The sequence below is a fragment of the Carcharodon carcharias genome, chromosome 19, assembly GCF_017639515.1.
Source record: "Carcharodon carcharias isolate sCarCar2 chromosome 19, sCarCar2.pri, whole genome shotgun sequence".
NCBI lineage: Eukaryota > Metazoa > Chordata > Chondrichthyes > Lamniformes > Lamnidae > Carcharodon > Carcharodon carcharias.
Window position 1 is genome coordinate 36,406,172 of NC_054485.1, and position 19,762 is coordinate 36,425,933.

At 39.3% G+C, this 19,762-nt stretch overlaps 1 protein-coding gene across 1 annotated transcript in view; it reads left to right on the top strand.

The window, feature by feature from the left end:
- The window catches only part of rragca (Ras-related GTP binding Ca), a 51,313-nt gene extending 44,143 nt beyond the window's left edge, over positions 1–7,170 (top strand). Inside the window, exons 4-6 of the mRNA XM_041213168.1 lie at positions 1,257–1,399; positions 3,180–3,328; positions 4,221–7,170. Of these exons, the coding sequence (XP_041069102.1) occupies positions 1,257–1,399; positions 3,180–3,328; positions 4,221–4,372 (444 nt within the window). The 3' untranslated portion in view covers positions 4,373–7,170. The remainder of the gene's footprint in view (positions 1–1,256; positions 1,400–3,179; positions 3,329–4,220) is intronic.
- The last annotated feature ends 12,592 nt before the right edge of the window (positions 7,171–19,762 follow it).

Genomic DNA, 19,762 nt, shown 5'->3' on the forward strand with positions numbered 1-19,762 from the left:
TTTTTATCTATATTTAAAAACCTGACTGGACATTTCAATATCTGATCAGTAGTCTAAAGCTATCTGTTTCACACTGAAGTTGATCAATTATACCTATCGCATTGGTGGAGTGCCAAACCTGCTTCACAACATTTTAAACAAAGTGTGCAGTATAACTTGGGATCACAAAGATCGTATTGTAATCTGCTGCAGTTCATTTTCTGTTTCTGAACTGCTGTTCATTCAGGAACTTCAGCAGGACTGCAGTAGGAGGGAAGTCCTGTAACTTGATCCGTTCTACTGAAATGTAAATTAAAAATTGTGGTCCTAGTAGACAATTGGTTGAGCTTGTCCTAATTATTTAAATGTTTTTGTTTAAATTTCTTGGTCATTTCCTGTTTTAATATTTGAGTGAGGCCATTTAAGCTGGGACTTGGCCCAATGATTTAGAAGGGATTACCTAGGACATAAAGCCTGGCCGGCACATTGAAACACCCGGAATGTGTTAGCCACTTCCCTAGGAAACAGTGAAGTTTTTAATTAATCTTTCAAAGTTTATTGGAAAATGCAAACCACAATTAAGCACTTTAAATATTTGAGAGTGTAATTGATCAATTAACAGTGTCAATTTTTTTCCTCCCCTTTCTCCTCTTTTCCATCCTTCCCCCTCCCCTACCACCACAAATTACATCAATTAAGTTTTCAGTTGAAGATCTGAATTTTTAGTTTAGTGGGTGTGGTAAGTTTTCTAAATTTTGCAAATCTGCACACTTTCCAAATCTCGTTTTTTAAAAAAAAAAATTTCCATATCTAACCAAGTTTTCCATCCATTGCTTAGTACATGCTGCTGTTCAGATATATGCTTAAAATTATAGTTGTCATCTAGTAATTACTTTTGCACCATAAATAACTTTCCAACAATTTGAGCAGCATCAGTAACAAAGCAAAGTAGGAATTTATTACTGTAGGAATTGAATTATTAGATAATTTGAATTAAGTGAGTTAGGCTTGAGAGGAGTAGATCATATGGCATCCAAGAAATGACTATAGGGGGAAATGTAACAACCAAAAGACGTTGCGGCACTATCCTGATTGCCTTTGTCTGCGTCATAACCAAAGCAGTTTCTGCTGTATGCTCAGTCTGCTGTAACAGTTCAAAAAGAAAGTGTGACAAGTTAAGACTGAGTTGGTGAAAATCACTCTTCTTAAATCAATAGCTTTTTTTTATCAAAACATGATGAGCCAGGTGCTTAAACTGTTGAATTTTTTTTCTACAGAATTCTGGGATTGAAAAAGCCTTTCTTTTTGATGTAGTCAGTAAAATCTATATTGCCACGGACAGTTCGCCTGTAGACATGCAGTCATATGAGCTGTGCTGTGATATGATAGATGTGGTGATTGATGTCTCCTGCATTTATGGGTAAGTAGCTAGGTGCATTAATAAATATATACAGTTTTTAGTACATTTCTATAGCCTCTACAGTGATTCTGATTAGTTTGTCTGGTTTCAGTGTCACTGGAAATATTCACAGATTGAGGGAAAAAATGATAGAATCCAGCAGTTTTTTTCATATTGCTAGCATTTTCATCCATCCTGCTTGTGCATAGGTAAATCGGTTCTCTTGGCAACCCTTGTTGTGAAGAGGTGTTTTCCTATAATCCAAATCATAGAATGGCGCAGCACAGAAGGAGGCCATTCAGCCATCGTGCCTGTGCCAGCTCTCTGAAAAACTTTCATTAATTCCTGTTCCCTTGTCCCTTCCTCACAGCCCTGCAAATTTGCCTCTTTGAAGTATTTACCCAATTTCCTCTTGAAAGTTGTTATTGAATCTGCTTCCAACCCTTTTCAGGCATATCAGCGCATTGTGTAGCATAAAAAAAATGCTGCTCATCTCCCCTTTGGCTCTTGTGCTAATTACCTTAAAATATGTATCCTCTGGTTACTGACCCTTCTGATGCTCTCACCTCCTGCCCTTAAGGTGCTGAAAGCCCTTCTCAAAGCTACACATTCTGATTGGTTCAGATAATTAAAGGATCCTGCTGTGCTGTCTCTGTTAATAGCTGTTTGAAGCTGCATTTCAGACTCAGCAATAAACTCATCAGTTTTCCATTGTTTCCAACTCCCATAGTGAGTATTACAGCCCATTTCTGGGTAACAAGTTCCCACTGAAGTAGAGTGGTGCAGAGTATCACCTTTGAAAAGTGGAGGTCAATACCCTGGAATCATACAAGGCGGCCATTCTGCCCATTGTGCTTGTGCTGGGTCTTTGAAATTCCCATCCCCCATAATCCCATTCCTCTGCACTTGCCCCATAGCCTAGAAAATGGTTTCTTTTCAAGCACTTCTCCAAATCCCTTTTGAAATTTATTGACCATCTTTCAGGCAGCACACTCCAGATCATAGCAATTTGCTGCATAAATATTGTTTCCTTGCATCGCTTCTGTTTCATTTATTAATTGCCTTAATCTTTTTCCTCTGATTACTGATCCATATGCCACTGGAAAGTTTCTCTTATTTACTGTATCAAAATCCTTCTAGATCTCAAACACCTCTGCTTAACCGTCCCTGCTTTAAAGAGAACAACCCTAGTTTGTCTAGTTTCTCTACATAACAGAGGCCCTGTATACCTGGTGCCATTCTAATGAATCTCTTCATTCTCTGTCAGGCCCTCACATCATTCCTAAGGTGTGATGTCCAAAATTGGACACACACCTCCAGCTGGGACCTGATTAATTATTTATTCAGGTTTAGCATAGCATCCTTTTCTTTTTAAAAACTACGTTCTCTACTTAATCTGTCAACTTCAGTCCTGTCTCCTAATTCTATACCTTGTCATCTTCCCTCTGCTCCTGTTTTAAAAAAAAATAAATAAAAACGGCAAAGTGTTTGTCCAATGTTTCTGCAGGCTATGGAGAATGTTGTGATGGCAGTTTTCTAATTCATGGTGTGGCATATATCATATCCCAGATTGGGAAAATATGTGTAACATTTCGTACGCTGGACTTTTCTAGCAATCTCTGCATATTCTGCCATCTAGTGAATGAAATTATGTACTGCAGTAATATGTCAGTAATTTAACTTGAGTTTATTTTCTGTAGATGTATCCTTTTTATATATGTCATTGCTGTTAAATTACATGCTAGGGAAGCAGGAATAATTGACCTATGAAAATAATATATATAATAAATTATCTCTGCAGACTTAAAGAAGATGGCACTGGGAGCGCATATGATAAAGAGTCAATGGCAATTATCAAACTCAATAACACAACAGTCCTGTACCTGAAGGAAGTGACTAGATTTCTTGCTCTTGTATGCATTCTAAGAGAGGAAAGCTTTGAGAGAAAAGGTAAGGTAAACTAGGGTCTGAGTTGCTGCTGAATAAATTCGCTAAATTTCCTCCCTGCAGGATTTGTGGAGGTCACTTTCCTTTCAGTTTTGCTTTTGTTTATCAATCTATTTGGGCTTACGCTTATTTAGTCTTAGCTGCTGGTTCTAGGTATACCTGCATCTTGCATTATCACTTTTAAAGGTGTTCCACTCTACTGAAGTTTAGTGTTGTCTAATATGTGACTATGTATTAACGTAGTTTACCTTCAGTATGATGCTTTTTTGAAAAATTTCCCCTTTCAATCCTGTAACTTCTTTAAAAAATGGTATAAAATGAAACCTACACCACATCAATGAAACTGCTCTGTTGTGTTATGATGTTGCTCAGGAAGTGTAATGGAGGACCAACCCATCCTTTGCCCATGCCAGAAAGTAAATATAGCATACCACAAGAATTATTTGGAGAAACGATTATAGTTAAAAAAAAAAAAGCCAGGTACTATCAGCTGCTTGCCTTGGTCTGGATACAAAGATTTCCTGGCTTGGATGTAGACCACACATGCTATTTTAAGTAACCCCAGTGTGTACATTTTATGGGATTTGAAGCATGTAGTTGTAACATTTCAGAATTTCAGTTGTGAAGAATATTGAAGTGCTCTCTACCATTTAACAGTTTATTAGTGGCTCCATTATTTTGAAAGACATGACCCTACATTTATAGTTCTTACATGTGTGAAACTGAGTTTAATTTACAGCACTTCTAATCAGGAATACTTCCCCTCTTTTACACTCCCTATGTATCTTGGCAAAAGTCTTCTACCTCAATCAGGAAGTTGTGTGGCTGTGGTAAATAATGGATAAAAGTGGGAAACTGAAGACATGTTTCTCAGTGTACCTGATTTCTGTTACAGGTTTGATAGACTACAATTTCCATTGTTTTCGTAAAGCCATCCATGAGGTATTTGAGGTTGGAGTGAGTGCTCACAGACCAAGCAGCCACCAAGTGAATATGCAGAACATGAAGACAGTGACTCACAATGGCACACCCAGAGCTGCTGTGTAGCCCAGCCTTAGGATGACTGTGCCAACCTTCCAGTGATCCAAGTCTGCTGACACAGCAGTAGACAAAACAAAACGCAAGCAGAGTACAACAGGACTTGCATTAAAGATTAGAGTGGTGCCCTTTCTCTTGAAGAGAAGAACATTGTGTACTGAACTTTTGTGGATTAACGCTAAGCGATTCTGTAAGCTGTAACTGTACACTGAGAGGTCTAGCTGTGTCAGTACAGTGGTGGCTTTGCAAAGTACCAAACCCACAATCATGCCAGAATAATATTTCCATTGGTTCAGCCTTTTGATCTGATTTGTACTGTTGTACAAATAGAATAAGATAACACCCTTCCATGGCCTAAATATTTTGACAATTGATTTATTGTTCCAAGTGTTGTCTGCCCATGACCCATCCCCTGCCTCCCACCCCACGCCACAGCTTTTCTTTTTGACTCGTCCCTATCTAAAGGCTTTGGTTTGTGGACCCTAGGTGAAAATTGAGATAATTGTAGCAGTGTATGCTGCTACTGCTAATGTTAAAATAACTATGTTCACCTGCTTTTTTTTTGTGAAAAGACCAATTATTGTTTTGTGAAGGATTTATGCAGGGCCTCAAATAGGGATACTGTCTGCATAAATAACTTCGCCCTCAGAGTTCATGCAGCATTACTTACTGCTTAGAATGGTCCAGAACATGTGCACTAGTGCTGGTACTAATATCATTCCTGCAGTACATTGCAGTTTGGTCCCCCTCTTAATTTCAGTGGAGCCAGAACATTTGAAATATTCCTTCACTGCAAAAGCTTTATGCCAAAAAATGCACAAATGAAATAATGAAAAGCATGGATTTCATTAAAATGGATGGAGTGAAGGGAAATGGAGGCCCTGAACCAGCTGTGTGGATTGGTGTGGTGATTTTCTGCACCCTGCAGTTGCATTGCAGATTCCTGTGAGAAACTGTTATCATAAGCTTATTTAATTTTGATCTAGTTCTGTTTATAAGTGGTGCAGAATATTCAAATAAATCCCAGTAATGAAGTGAATTGAATGCAGAGCAATTGATCCCTGCTGAATAATAGTTTATTCAAAATACTACCAATAATGACCATGGATAACCACTTGGCTTCCATCATTAATTAATGATACCAAGTGAATTGAGTTTTTGCTTTAACAAAAGGCAACTGCACAGTCACATGGAAAAAAAAATGGTCGAGTGGCCAATCAAGTAATACAGGTGAAAGAGGGAGATATTACATTGAGTAGTAGTAATACCAGCATGTGTTTAAATGATTATACTACATGGCAGAGCCTTATACAACAATATTGCATATCCTAATGCACAAAAACTCCCTATTGTTACTACTACTTGTACTGTGTTTCACACACCCTTATCAGTACATCTTTGAATGCCACTGTATATTTTACTTGTATGCATTCAGTGTGATTAGAACTGATACACTCAAAATCACCTGCAGAGTGTGCTGGTATGTTATTGACTTGCTTCAGTATTCACTTAAACCCTCCATATTCCTGATCTGATAACTTGATGCCTTTATATTTATAGCTTTCTTTCACAGATCTGTTTTAAACTTGGGTTATCAATAAATCTGTAACTGGCTTCAGATGTTTTGTCCTTTTCGTGGAATTCTGAATCTGCTGAGAACTATTCTATAATTTTAAATGAATAACAACATCTAAGGATCTATGGAACAAAGTTTGTTTCATTTAGCTGAGGCCAGCACATCCCACTAATTTGTTTCATTCAAATTTCCTGGTGGCCAATGGAGAGACAACACTGTTCAGAGAATGGTGTACAAACTTTTGTCAACACTTTGTAAATCTGGAACTAAATTATATTCACATGATTAAATCTGCTAACCACTACTTTAATAAAATACTGAATAGTAAGTCCACAGAACTTTGGGAGATGTATGACTGAATCTTGTACTTAAATTGATCCAACTTAGGTGACAGCTTATGTAGCAGATTATGTTTAAAATATTATAGAATTATCAATAGATGAAGCACAAAGAAGCATAGCAGATTTAGTTGCTAAATATCCCTTTTTTGTGTAAAGGATATATATCATTGCAAACTTTTGGTAACCTAACCCAAGGGTGTGAGAAACTGCTCCCATACTCGACAAAAGTTTTTTTTTGATAAAATGACCATGTTCTAAAGCAGGTCGAGGAAAAGTCATTCTTATGACCAGCAGCTAGAAGTTAATATATACACATTTAAATGGGGTTATAGCCCTATCCATCTAATGGAAATTTTGACCAAGTCTTAGCCCTGAACAATGATCTGTGAGCTGATCTAAAGCTGTTTGATTTGCCTTGCAAAATGTTGGTGCATTATTGGTTAGAATTGATGAGTGAGGTATTTTCCTGCAGGGGAAGAAGAAATGATTGGAAGATGTGGCTAACCTGAGTTGCTGTGACACACCTAATGTCTAATTTGTGGTGTTTGCAGAGGTTTTGGTGCTTTTATACATGCCTTCCCTATTGTACAGTGGTGGGCAATACCTGGAGATGGGAAGGCTTTTTAAGAACTGCTTATGCATTGGCTTCTACACCAAAATGGAACCTGCTTGGCTACTATCAGCTTCTTTGAAATGCTCTCTTTTAGTCTTTTCACCAAGCTGATTGTTATTGCAAAGGTGCTGTTATGGCTGTTTTTTTTTTTGGAGATTCATTATTGTGTAATGAGACTATATATACACAGCCTACTGAATCCTTGTATTGTCTACAAAAAGAAAATGCACATTCTGATGTCAGAATGTGTGCTGGAATAAACCTGTAATTTTTCATCTCCCAGTGTTGCAATGTTTTCTTGCCCTTTTTTTCCTCATTTTCCCACCCCTCCCCTCTCCACCCACCCCGATCTTGGCAGTCTGTTCCTGATATAAAATCAGATGTTTTTTTCTTTAAAAGCCATGCTGCATGTGATTAAAATATCAGATGATTGTGAATAGCAGACTGTAGGTATTGGTGAATTGAAATTACAAGACAGTAATCCTATTAAATCTTCAGATCATCTTTATATGATGAGAACAGCATTGGTTCTGTGTTCATCAGTTGAAGCCCAAACTGGATTGTCCGTCACTGGCAGCCATCTTATGCTACAGGGTTCTTACCATTTTATTTTTTAAAATTGCTGTTTAAAATTGGCTTGTTTTAGTATCAATTACATTTAATGTTTTGGGTGCAAAATATTCTATTTTGGGGGACTAGGGAATTTTTATAAAATGTAAACAGTTCTTTGGATTTGGGATTTTATGTATACTGGTGGTAGCATTCTACTTGCATGTACTAGTGTGATATCAGGACGAGTCCACATGTGCCATTAGACCTCAACATCAGAGTGCATGTAATGTAAATTGTTCACAACACCCAAAAGCATTGTGTGGAATTATTCTTCCATTCTTGCTGTATTCATTTTTTTTAGTACTGTGGGACATTAATATGTGCAATTCAAAAGAAGGCCTTTTCAGAATCCAAAAACTGGACCCGGAAGGGAAGAAACTTAAGGTCTGTTCCAAATTGCAGGAAATGGACGTGAGCCACCAATTTTTCAGAACAGTAGGTAATGCACTCTGCCTTTGGTGCTTTGAACTCTTTGGATATGTACTGTTTTGAATTTGCAACTGTAGTTGAGGGAAGTTATTTTATTTTATCGAGTGCCTATATGCCAAGTTATAGCTGGTGTAGCATATGATGGAAGTAAGATGGGTGAAAATTTGGACATTTGGCCTTGGTCTTTTGATGTTTACCTGAAGTACTTCTACACTGGGGGTTGAACTTCTTTTACATGGGTCTGATTTAATAGCCTAACGCTTAATGTGGGCCATACTTAGCAAAAGGCTTTTGGACACACTTGGTTAGAAATGAATGTTTTACTCTTATATTTTTGGACATCTACCAATTTCTGGGTGTGCGGCCCTGAACCTAATCTGCACCATGCTCCTCACTGCATTTAGATGTCCCTGGCAGCTGCCTGACGCCAGTATTGAATTAGTTTAAATATGTAACAATTTCCTGTGCCTGTTTCAGGACGCTTAAGCAAAATGTTTTATGTATATTTAAAAAAGGACCACTGTAGGAAGAAGTAGGAGAAAGTGATCCTATTTGCTTCCCCATGGCAATGCTATAGGCTCAAATTTGATCTCTCTCCTCTCCGCCCCCCCCCCCCCCCCCCCCCCCCCAAAAGTGTTGGTTGACCTGTCTGGAGGTGCGACATGTCAGTGGCTCACCTCTTGTTAAAATGAGGTCTGAGGCCGAACTTTGGATGAGCCTCTGGGCCTTGGCAATAAATTCAGTGAAATCCATGACAGTTGAAACAGGAGCATCAAGCTCAGGGTTGTTTGGGCTCAAGGAGGATCTGAAGGAGCAGGACAGCAGCTTGTTGCAACTAGTCGCACGTTGTTCCCCTTCTCTTCCAGCCTGATGTGAACAGTGGCAGTTGGAACTTGCAGTGTAAAACCAGGATGTGCGTTTCCTTTAGCACTGTGAAAATCCTTAGTCTCCATACATTTTGCTCCTCATTTCACGTGATAGAATCAATTTTTTCACTATTTACCCACAGTAAGTCCCGAAGGTTTATTTGCTTTTTTTGGCTTCTCCCACTCGATGCTGCTGCTCCAAACTCAGTGGAAAATTCTGTGTGCTATGCCCAAACAATCCTGCTACGTTTCCTAGTTCTTTTCCCTCTTGCAACCATCCCCAACTCTTGTTCCCTCTTATTCTCCCCTATCCCTCTATGGCCTCTCTTCTGAGTCCCAGCCTCACCAATAACGATTGGAGTGGAATTTCTAAATATTTCAATGTACATAGGAGGTTGAGGCAGAAGGCCTAACCCAGAGAGATTCATGTAGGAGCTGATGATTCAGTTTACAACTTTCTATGTTCAAGGTAAACCTTGCTAATATTTTACTGGTGTTTTCCTGAATAAGTAAAGCCAGCAGCTATAAGCTCACTAAAAGCAATACAAGTATATAAAGCTGAATGAAGTGTCCTGGAAATGTGCACGTGACTCTTCACCAATCTGTCAGTGTCTTATTTTAATTCTTCTACGAATATTGACATTTACAGTCCCAGAATTTGGAGACGGTGTTTTTGTACAAATATAAAGCACACTTTTCCACTTAATAATTCATTAAGTTCTAAAAATATAACTTTTGTATTGGGATTGTTGAATATTACAATGTACTAGCATATAAAAAAAATTGTAGTAACTTTTATAGATTCTTTTTGTTTATGCACTAAAACATACTCAATTTAATCTTTGTTCCTGGGAAGTGCTTGGGGCTTGAGACACCAGCAGAGGGTAGAATATGCACAAAAAGTAAAAAAATAGTTACGTTTTGTTTGAAACTGAGCGTTGGAAGCTTCTCACAACGAGAAATAGTTGATTTTAGGATTTTCGGACTGTCTTTGTATTTCATGGTATGACTGACATCGATCAGGCTCACTTTCCTTCGGTGAGAGCAACTCCTTTTTCAGAAATTCACCGAGCTAAATCTTTGTAGGTTATGTGCAGCTCGCGAGTATTTTTGATAACAAAGCATTGCAGGTAGAGACTGCTAACTCTCTTTATTATGCATGTCAACTGTCATTCCCTTTAAGCTCTGGATGTCTCATTCCATAATGTTGCTTTGTAACATCTCTCTTAGGCTTTAATATGAAAATAACCTATGGAACCATTTATTTTTGTCCACAGATTCACCCAAACTCACTCCCAACAAAATTGATGGCACGGGATCAGAAATCAGGTGACTTGATTCATGTTTACTGAATGTTTTGGGCTGGTTTCAGCTGTGTTCAATGTCCGTTGTGATTCACTCCCAATTTATCACGGTTCTGAAGCAAGATCATTTATAATATGCTGAATTTAATCATCAACTTTCCCATTTCACTCATTGATTCTCAACTTCCACTAGAAAAATCCACTTCATAATTGTGAGGCAAATTTCTTTTCAGTGGTTAGAAATGCAACTATTTGCTATAACTGTGGCTTGGCCTGAATAGCCAAGTGGTTATGGTACTGGGTTTGTAACCCCAAGATCAAGAGTTCAAATCTCACAATGGCAAACAATGTAACTTCATCTGAAACAGATGGAAACGTGTTTGTACTCGAAAGAGTTATTTGCTATAACTGAGTTTCAGATGAGCAGCTGGTGAGCAATCAGATTGATTGATTGTTAACTTGAGTCCTTTTAGTCAAATCCATCTCTGCTTGGTGACAGCTTACTATATTTGTATGCCTATGATTTCAATAAAAATGATTAGGCTAATTTAGATATAGCTCTTAGAACCACAATTTTGCATCATAGGAGTCCATTTGATTCATCACATTTATGCCAGCTCTCATCCTACTGCCCCGCACTCTCCCAAGGACCATATACCATTCTCTGTTTTAAATATTTATCCAATTTTCTCATAAAAGATGAAATGGTGTCTGACTCAACCAGCCGTGGTAAGATATTGAATGCTGCCACTGTTCTAAATAAAGAAATTTCTCAATCTTTCTACTTACTTTAAACTGTTTCTATAATTTAAATTGTTGCCCACTTGTCATTTGATACATCAACCAGAAGAAACGGTCTTTTCTATTCACTGCAAATGCTTCATTATTAAAAAACTCTTAAATTTGAGTATTTTCTGCTATAATGGAAATGGTTCCTGTCTCACCTTTTCTTCATACTTTATCTACCCATGCTTGGTCTCCACTCGGTGAATCTCTGCTGTCCCTTCTATAATGTGGTGCCCAAATCTTTAAGTGTCGTGCTCTGTGATCCAACAGAGTGTGTTTTTTGTATATTTATCATTATTTCTTGGTTATTCTCTTCCCATATTTATAGGACCCCCAAATGCTGTGTTGGCCTTTTTAAAGCCTTATGCAATTAAATTCTTGCTTTCCATGAATTATGTACTGAAGCCCTTAGGTTTATCCACACTGTTATTGGGTTGGTGTCCAGAATACAAAATACTCTTACTTCCTTTCACTCCCAATGCAGTTTTCTTCCTTTAAAAAAATCTTCCTGGAAAAGGTGCTATTGGGTGACAGTGCACCTTTTCAGTATGTTTTAAACTGACTGCATTTAACTTGTAACAGCTTTTCAGCCTTTTACAAAAAAGCCTATCTTCATTTGAGATTGAGAACTATCAGTATTGCCCATTTAGAACATTTGGAATGCAGGACTGGTGGTGCACTGGTTATAGTAACAAATGATCCAGAGGGTGAGAGAGCCTATTCCCCCTCTATCAAAAACCCTTCTGTAGTAATCTGATGTGTAAAATACCTTACAAATGTTGTAATGTAAAATCACATGATACCCAATAGCAGAGTAGTGTGGGCTACCTCTCTAGTCAGTACCTTGAGTTAGTCTGAATAGTAAAGACAGTGTGATGAGTTGTAAGCACAAGTGTAGCTGCTGAGTTCCTTTTGTAAATAAACAATGTGATGCTTCCAAGAATGGTCTACTGATGATCTCTGTCTTGGTACCAACTTGGTCACCCTGAAACAAGCGTGCAACCCATATCAAAAATAAAAATAAAAATACCTGGAAAAACTCACCAGATCTGGCAGCATCTGCTGAGAGGAATACAGTTAACGTTTCGAGTCCATATGACTTTTTAACAGAAGAGTCATACGGACTCAAAACGTTAACTGTATTCCTCTCAGCAGATGCTGCCAGACCTGCTGAGTTTTTCCAGATATTTTTATTGTTTTTGTTTTGGATTTCCAGCATCTGCAGTTTTTTGCTTTTATCTTAGTGCAACCCATATCCTTTGACTCCAACAAACCAGGGCACTGGATCCAACACCTTCATTATATGAGTTTGTGAACTTGTGTGAAATTTGTGCATGAATCGGAGGCAGATAAATATTGATATGAACTATTGGTTTCTGAGTCATAATTAGGTGTGTGACTTCAAGTAGTATTACTCTGCTTCTTTTCAACCCACACTGCCCTCAACCCCACCAATGAAGTTTAACATCACAAAAAATAGCTGTTAAATGGAACCTTTAAAGGCATGTTACTTTTCTCGTATACACGGGTGTGCCAGGCGGTTGTCTTCAGTGAAAGTATTTTTTTCAAGGCTGGATGTAACTGATTTAGATAGGGGACTTTTCTAGTTTGAATGCATTAATTGCTTTAATTGGAGCATTCTTGGCACAGGCAAGGATTTCATAAAATTGGAACTGGGTTTGAAATTGTAATGAGTTTTATTTGCAAGAAATTATTGAGATTGTAACAAGCTCAAATGCCAAAAATTGCACTGAGGAATACAGTTGTAAAATATATTTCAAGACTTAAGCATTCTCTCTAGTAATTTCTAAATCCACTTCTGTTGCAAACTGCATTTTTTTGTATTGCAAAAAAAATTGTTGTCAAACAGGTAATTTATGACAAGTACTGCTGCACCTTCAATCTAACTTCCCTTTATGTACCAATGATATCTTTCTGGGGCTGTATTGATTTTGTTTTAAATTGAAAGTCAATTTTTTTCTTTCAGCTATGTATATATGATCTTCTGAGACCTGTCAAATACCTTGCAGACTAAGTATCAATAATTTTTCTAGTCCTAGCTGATAATCTAGGATACCCAATTCAGTTGTTCACTAGCTGAAGTCTGGCGAATGTAATAGGTTAATTATTCATTTGCTGCATATGTAGGGGCACTCTACTACCATTTCTCAATTTACAATTATAAACAAAAAAATTATAATTGAACACACTTTCAAAATGCTGCATGTCCCCTTCCATGCTACATGCCAATACACAGGTTCCTAAGGTTATCTGTGCCTTACCCCACTTTCTGGGATATTTTCAGGAGATATATTCCGGTTTAGCTTAAAATACATTTTATTGATGATAATGGATCCAAAAATTCATGATTAGGATGAGCGAACATTAGAGGAATAACAAAGGTGCAACCAGAGACAAGTATACTCATAGACGGTTACAACATAGAAGGAGGCCATTTGGCCCATTGTGTCTGTGCTGGTCAACAAAGATCTGACTAATCCCATTTTCCAGTGCTTGGTCCATAGTCCTGGAGGCTATGGCAATGCAAGTGAATATCTAAATACTACTCAAATGTTATGAGAATTTCTGACTCGACCACCCTTTCAGGTAGTGAGTTCCAGACTCACCACCCTCTGGGTTAAAAAATTTCTCAACTCCCCACTTAGCCTTCTACCTCTTAACTTAAATCTATGGCCCCTGATTATCGACCCTCTACTAATTGAAAAAGTGCCGCCTTATCCACCCTAACCATGCCCCTCATAATCTTATATACTTCTATCAGGTCCCCTCAACCTTCACTGCTCCAAGGAAAACAGCCCCAGCCTATCCAATCTTTCTTCATAACTCAGACCTCCAGCCCAGGCAGCACCCTGTACCCCCTCCAGTGCAATCACATACTTCCTATAATGTGGTGACCAGAGCTGCACTTAATGCTCCAGTTGTGGCCTATCCAGTGTTTTATACAGTTCCAGCGTAACCTCTCTGCTCTTGTATTCTATGCCTCAGCTAATAAAGGCAAGTATCCCATATGCTGCCTTAATCACCTTTTCTACCTGCCCTGCTACCTTCAGGGATTTGTGGATATGCACACCAAGGTCCCTCTGATCTTTCAGTACTTTTCAGGGTCCTACCGTTCATAGTGTAACCCTTTGCCTTGTTAGCCCACCTCAAGTGCATTACCTCACTTTTTTTTCTGGGTTGAATTCCATTTGCTTCTGCTCTGCCCACCTGACTAGTCCCTTGATATATCTCCTGCAGTTTATGGCTATCCTCCTCACAATTTACCACCCTATCAATTTTCATGTCATCCATGAGCTTCTTGATCATACCCCCTATGTTTAAGTCCAAATCATTTATGTACACCGCAGACAGCTAGGACCCTAGCACCGAGCCCTACGGAACCCCACTGGAAACAGACTTCCAGTCATAAACTTCCCTCTACCATCACCCATTGCTTCATCCCTCTCTGCCAAATTTGGATCCAATGTGCCACCTTGCCTTGGATCCCATGGGTTCTTACTTTCTTGATCAGTCTGTCATGAAGGACCTTATCAAAAGCCTTGCTAAAGTCTATGTAGACCACATCAAATATGTTACCCTCATCAATACTCATGGTTACGTCCTCAAAAAATCGAACAAATATGTCAAACGTGACCTTCCTTTAACAAATCCACTTTGACTATCCCTGATTAATCTGTCTCTCCACGCCTCTCAGAATTCTTTCTAGTAACTTTCCCACCACCAAGGTTAGACTGACTGGCCTGTAATTTCCTGGGCTTTCCTTTCCCTTTTTTAATAATGGGACAACGTTAGCAGTCCTCCAGCCCTCTGGCACCTCACCTGTGGCCAGAACAGATTTGAAAATTACTGCCAGTGCCACTGATATCTCTCCCCTTGCCTCCCTCAACAGCCTGGAATGCATTTCATCCAAGCCTGCAGATTTATCCACTTTTAGGGCCGCTAAGCCCGCTAGTACCTCCTCTCTCTGTTAATTTCCTCTAATATTTCACAGTCCTCCACCCTGATGCCTATACCTGTGTCGTCCTCTTCCATTGTGAAGACCAATGCGAAGTGCTCATTGAGGACTGTACCCATGTCTTCCAGGTCCACACATGCATTACCTCTATGGTCCCTAATTGGCCCTACTCTTTCCCAAGTTATTCTCTTGCTCTTTATATATTTAAAGGAAAACCCAGAGGGTTTTTTATTCTACCTACCAATGCTTTCTCATGCACTCTCTTAGCTTTCCTAATTTCCTTTTTAAGTTTCCCCCTGCATTTTGTATACTCTAGTGTTTCTGTAGTATTGAGCCCTCGGTATCTGCCATAAGCTGCTCTTTTTTTCTTAATCCCAACCTTTATGTCCCTTGACATCCAGGGTTCTCCTGACTTGGTCCCCACCTTTTTGTCTTTACGGGAACATACTTGCCCTGTACTTCCCTATTTCCTCGTTGAATGCCTCCCACTGCTCTGACAGAGTTTTATCTGCAAGTAACTGATCCCAGTCTACTTGGGCCAAATCGTATTTCATCTTAGTAAAATTAGCCTTCCCCAGTTTAGAACTTTTTATTCCTGGTCCAACCTTATCCTTTTCCATAACTATCCTAAATCTAGCTAAGTTAGATCACTATTGCTAAAATCTCCCCAATTGATGCGCCTTCCACCTGCACAGGTTAATTTCCAAATATTAGGTCCAAAATGCCCCCTCCCTTGTTGGGCTTTCTACGTACTGGCTAAAAAAGTTCCCCTGGATGCAATATAAGAATTTTGCTTTCTCCTATCTTGTACACAAACTATTCCAGTTAATATTAGGTAGTTAAAATCCCCTACTATTACTGCCTTATTATCCTTCTCTGAAATTTGATTACATATATGGTCCTCTATCTCTCCCTGACTTTGTTTGTTTGTTTGTTTGGGGGCCTATAGAACACACCCAACAGCATGTTTGCCCCTTTTGTGTTTTTTACTTCTACCCATGTAGCTTCATTTGAGGACCCTTCCAAGATATCATCACTCCTCACTTCTATAATTGATTCCTTGATCAATATTATGACCCCCCCTCCGCTTTTATCCCCACCTCTTGTCTGAATACCCTAATAACCAGGAATGTTGAGCTGCCAATTCTGCCCTTTTAGCCCAGTCTCAGTCACAGCAATGCTATCATACTCCCATGTGCCTATCTGTGCCCTCAGCTCGCCTGTCTTATTCCTCAGGCTCCTTCCATTAAAATATATTCAGTTTAGCTTGCTAAACTAACTTTGTTCTTATCTAGCCTATGCTCACTCACTAGTGTTATAGCTTCTAATTACATCTCAGTTTCTCTCTCCTCTGAACTACTTTTCAGGATTCCACCCCCCTGCCAATTTAGTTTAAATCCACCCCAATTGCATTAGCGAACCTCCCCGCAAGGATGTTGGTCCTGTTCAGATATAACCCATTCAACTTGTACAGGCCCCACCTACCCCAGACACGGTTCCAATGTCCCAGGAACCTAAAGCCCCCTCTCTGCACCATCTCTCTAGCCACGCATTCATCTGCTCTATCTCTGTTCCTATACTCACTACTGCATGGCACCAGAAGTAATCTGGAGTTTACTACCTTTGAAGTCCTGCTTTTCAATTTCCTACCTAACTCCCTAAAGTCTGCTTGCAGGATCTGATTTCTCTCTTCCTAGGGTCCCAACATGGACTATGACCTCTGGCTGTTCCCTTTTTCCCCCTTCAGAATGTCCTGCAGCCGTTCCATAATATCCTTGATCCTGGCACCCAGGAGGCAACATATACCATCCTGGAGCCACATCTTCGGCTGCCTGTCTACTCCCCTCACTAACAAATCCCCTGCCACTATTGCCCTTCCACACTTCCTCCTCCCCTGAGCAGCTGGACCACCCATGGTGCCATGGGCTTGGATCTGGTCACACTCACGTTTTTCCAAGGCCAAAAAAATGGTTTGCAAGTGAGATGCACTCTGGGGACTCCCCCACTACCTGACTGGTCCCGGTGACCACATCGTGAAACTTTCTATCAATGAACCCCTCAGCCTCATGAATGAATTGTACTGCCCCCAGCTGCTGCTCAAGCTTCAAAATCTGGAGCTCGAGTTGCTCCAGTCGGAGGCACCCCCTGTACACATGATCAACAAGACCGCCAGGAGTGACTAGGGTATCCCACATAGCGCAGGATGTGCAAATCACAGGACTGAGCTCCCCAGACATATCTTAACTAAATAGAATATGGCCTTTTGCTTTTATTTTATCCTTACTCCTTCTTTAGTATAGACTAGATGCTAGATCCTTCGAGGTGCTGCTGACTGCCTGTCCCAGGGTTGTCCTCTTGCATTCTCCTGTAGATGCTGCCAGCTGCCTGTCTAAGGGTCCTACTCTCGCACTCACCAGAGTTTGTTATTGGTTCTAGGGATTACTCAATACTGAATTTGTGCTGATATTTTCTTTACGGTGGCCAGTGAAGTTCAAGCCTCAAGAAGATTAATCCTGTGATTGCATTTAATGGACTGTGTCAGCAGGTGGCAGGCTTGATCAGATCTTTACAACTGGGTTGGCCAATTACCATGGCAGATATTGGCAAAGGATTGTTAGATTGTTTAATTTAACCTCAGCAGCCATTCTTCTGATCCTATAAAAGTTCTATTTGGATTTTCAATAAATATTATTGGAATTTGGTGCAAAATCAATTTATTACAACAAAATCTGAAACTTAAAGATTCAACTGAATTCATTTTGTGTAGATTTTAATTTAATTTCAAGGACTGAAAATATTCTCACATGCAATGTCAGAAAAAATTAATACAGAGCTTTAGATATTGTCATATAAAATATGTTCATGAAAACAAATTGAAATTCTATGAAAGAAAAGGATATTTCTGCTTAGCGAAATATCAGGTCAGTATTCCTTGCTGCAGAGAATAGTTTGAGTGTGATGTACCTTTAATAGGAAAGCAAAATTGTGGCCCTTGAATTATATACAAAAAATCACTAGTAAAGAAAACAAGGTGGAATATGCTGATTAACGAAACATTGTTCCATGATTTGCACCCATTGCCATTTTCTAGTGAAATCTAACCTTCTGACAGATATCTACATTCTACTCAGCCTGTTATTGCAGTACTTCATAAAGATTTAAAAAAAAAACAATTTATGCCAAAAAGTATTAGTAAGTCCCTGAGGTCTCATTAAACTGGTGACATGACATTAGAAGGCAGCATCTATAACTGATGTTCAAGCAGCTCTCCTGCAGCTGGTCTATAGGAAACCACATTGACTGGGCACACCTTAGGTTTGTAGAAGCTGTATTCTATTGATGATGCTCATTTGTTTTAATTGCTTTGATATGATGTGGGCAGTCTGAGATGGCACAAAGTACATCACAAAGCAATTCTGAAAAGTAGAGTTCATTTGCTGATCTACCCATTATCAATATAATTTGCTGATAATCAAATAGTTTATTTTTATGTATTCAAATGCCTAGTAGCAACATTTCTTGACAAAATAAGAGTGTCATCTTGAGCACTTGGCATATCAAAAGCCAAGGCGAGAAATGACACTTCGATTTTGTCAAGGAATGCAGTTCCCAGGAAAATAAATAGTTTCCAAACTATTATATATGTTTAACATTTACAAGCTGGTTTTAAGAAAATCTGAGAAAGCTAGCAGAACTACACAGGTCAATCATTAAGGGTGGGGAGAACAGGCTATCCATGTTTTGTTTGCATCCCTCAAAATTGAACAAGTGCTTGAGAAACACAGTGTGGGGTACTTGGTGGGGGGGGGGGGGGGGGGGGGGGGGGGGGGGGGGATGGAAATAAACTGGTAAGCATGAGAACAAGTATGAATGTAATGATAGGGTATTATAACAGATCTTTTCAGTCAAATGATGGATAGAAGCATTACAGTAATAAAAGATGATTAAAAAATGCATAAATGGTTTAGGAAAATGGGAGATCATGAAAGTGGAAATCCTGAGGACCAATATAAACATAAGTTCCTGGCAAAGCACTGCAGGTTCAAGCCGAAAAAAATGGAAGTATGTGCATCCCTCAGCAACTTTCTACCCAGCATTCCCCTGCCCATGCTCTGCCACCCTGAGATACCCTTCATCTGAACCCAGTGCTGATGCCTGAGTGATTGCATCTTTCACTGTTCTGTTCTTTTCTCTTTGAAGCTGTTTAAGATGATGAGTAATCAAGCCAAAGGAACATCCTAGTTGGGTTCCTGCTGGTTCGTGCGTTAACTGATTTCAGGAGTAGGTTTTAGCATCTTTGGATGGGAGAGGGGGTTATGATATTGCTCCAGGAGTCTGCTAGAAATGTGTGTATTCAGAAAATTACCTGGACCATCCACATAAATGCTGTGGCCTTGAGAGCGAGTCAGAGGCTTGGCATTCTATGGTGAGTGACTCACCTCATGCCCCAAAGCCTTTCCATCATCTACAAAACACCAGTAGTAGGTTGCTGCCATATTCTCCACTTGCCTGCCTCCACTTACCTGCCTGCACTTAAGCTTTACACCTTCCAGCACAGAGTATCCGCAGTATATACCAGCTCTAAGATGTACTGCAGCAACTCGCCAAGGCCTTGAGAGCACTTTCCCAATCTGCAACCCCTACCACCCAGAAGTATTGTAGTAGGTATCTTAGATATCCACCAACTGCAAGTTCTGTTTCAACTCACTTTTTTTCATTGTTGCTGTATCAAAATCCTGAAATATTATCTAACAGCACTGTGGTTGTTCTTGCACCACATGTACTGCAAAAGTTCAAGAGAGCGGTTCAACACTCTCAAAGGGAAATTGGAGATTGGCAATAAATATTGTCCTTGCCAGGAACAACCAATCCTATGAATGAATAAATAAATTTGAA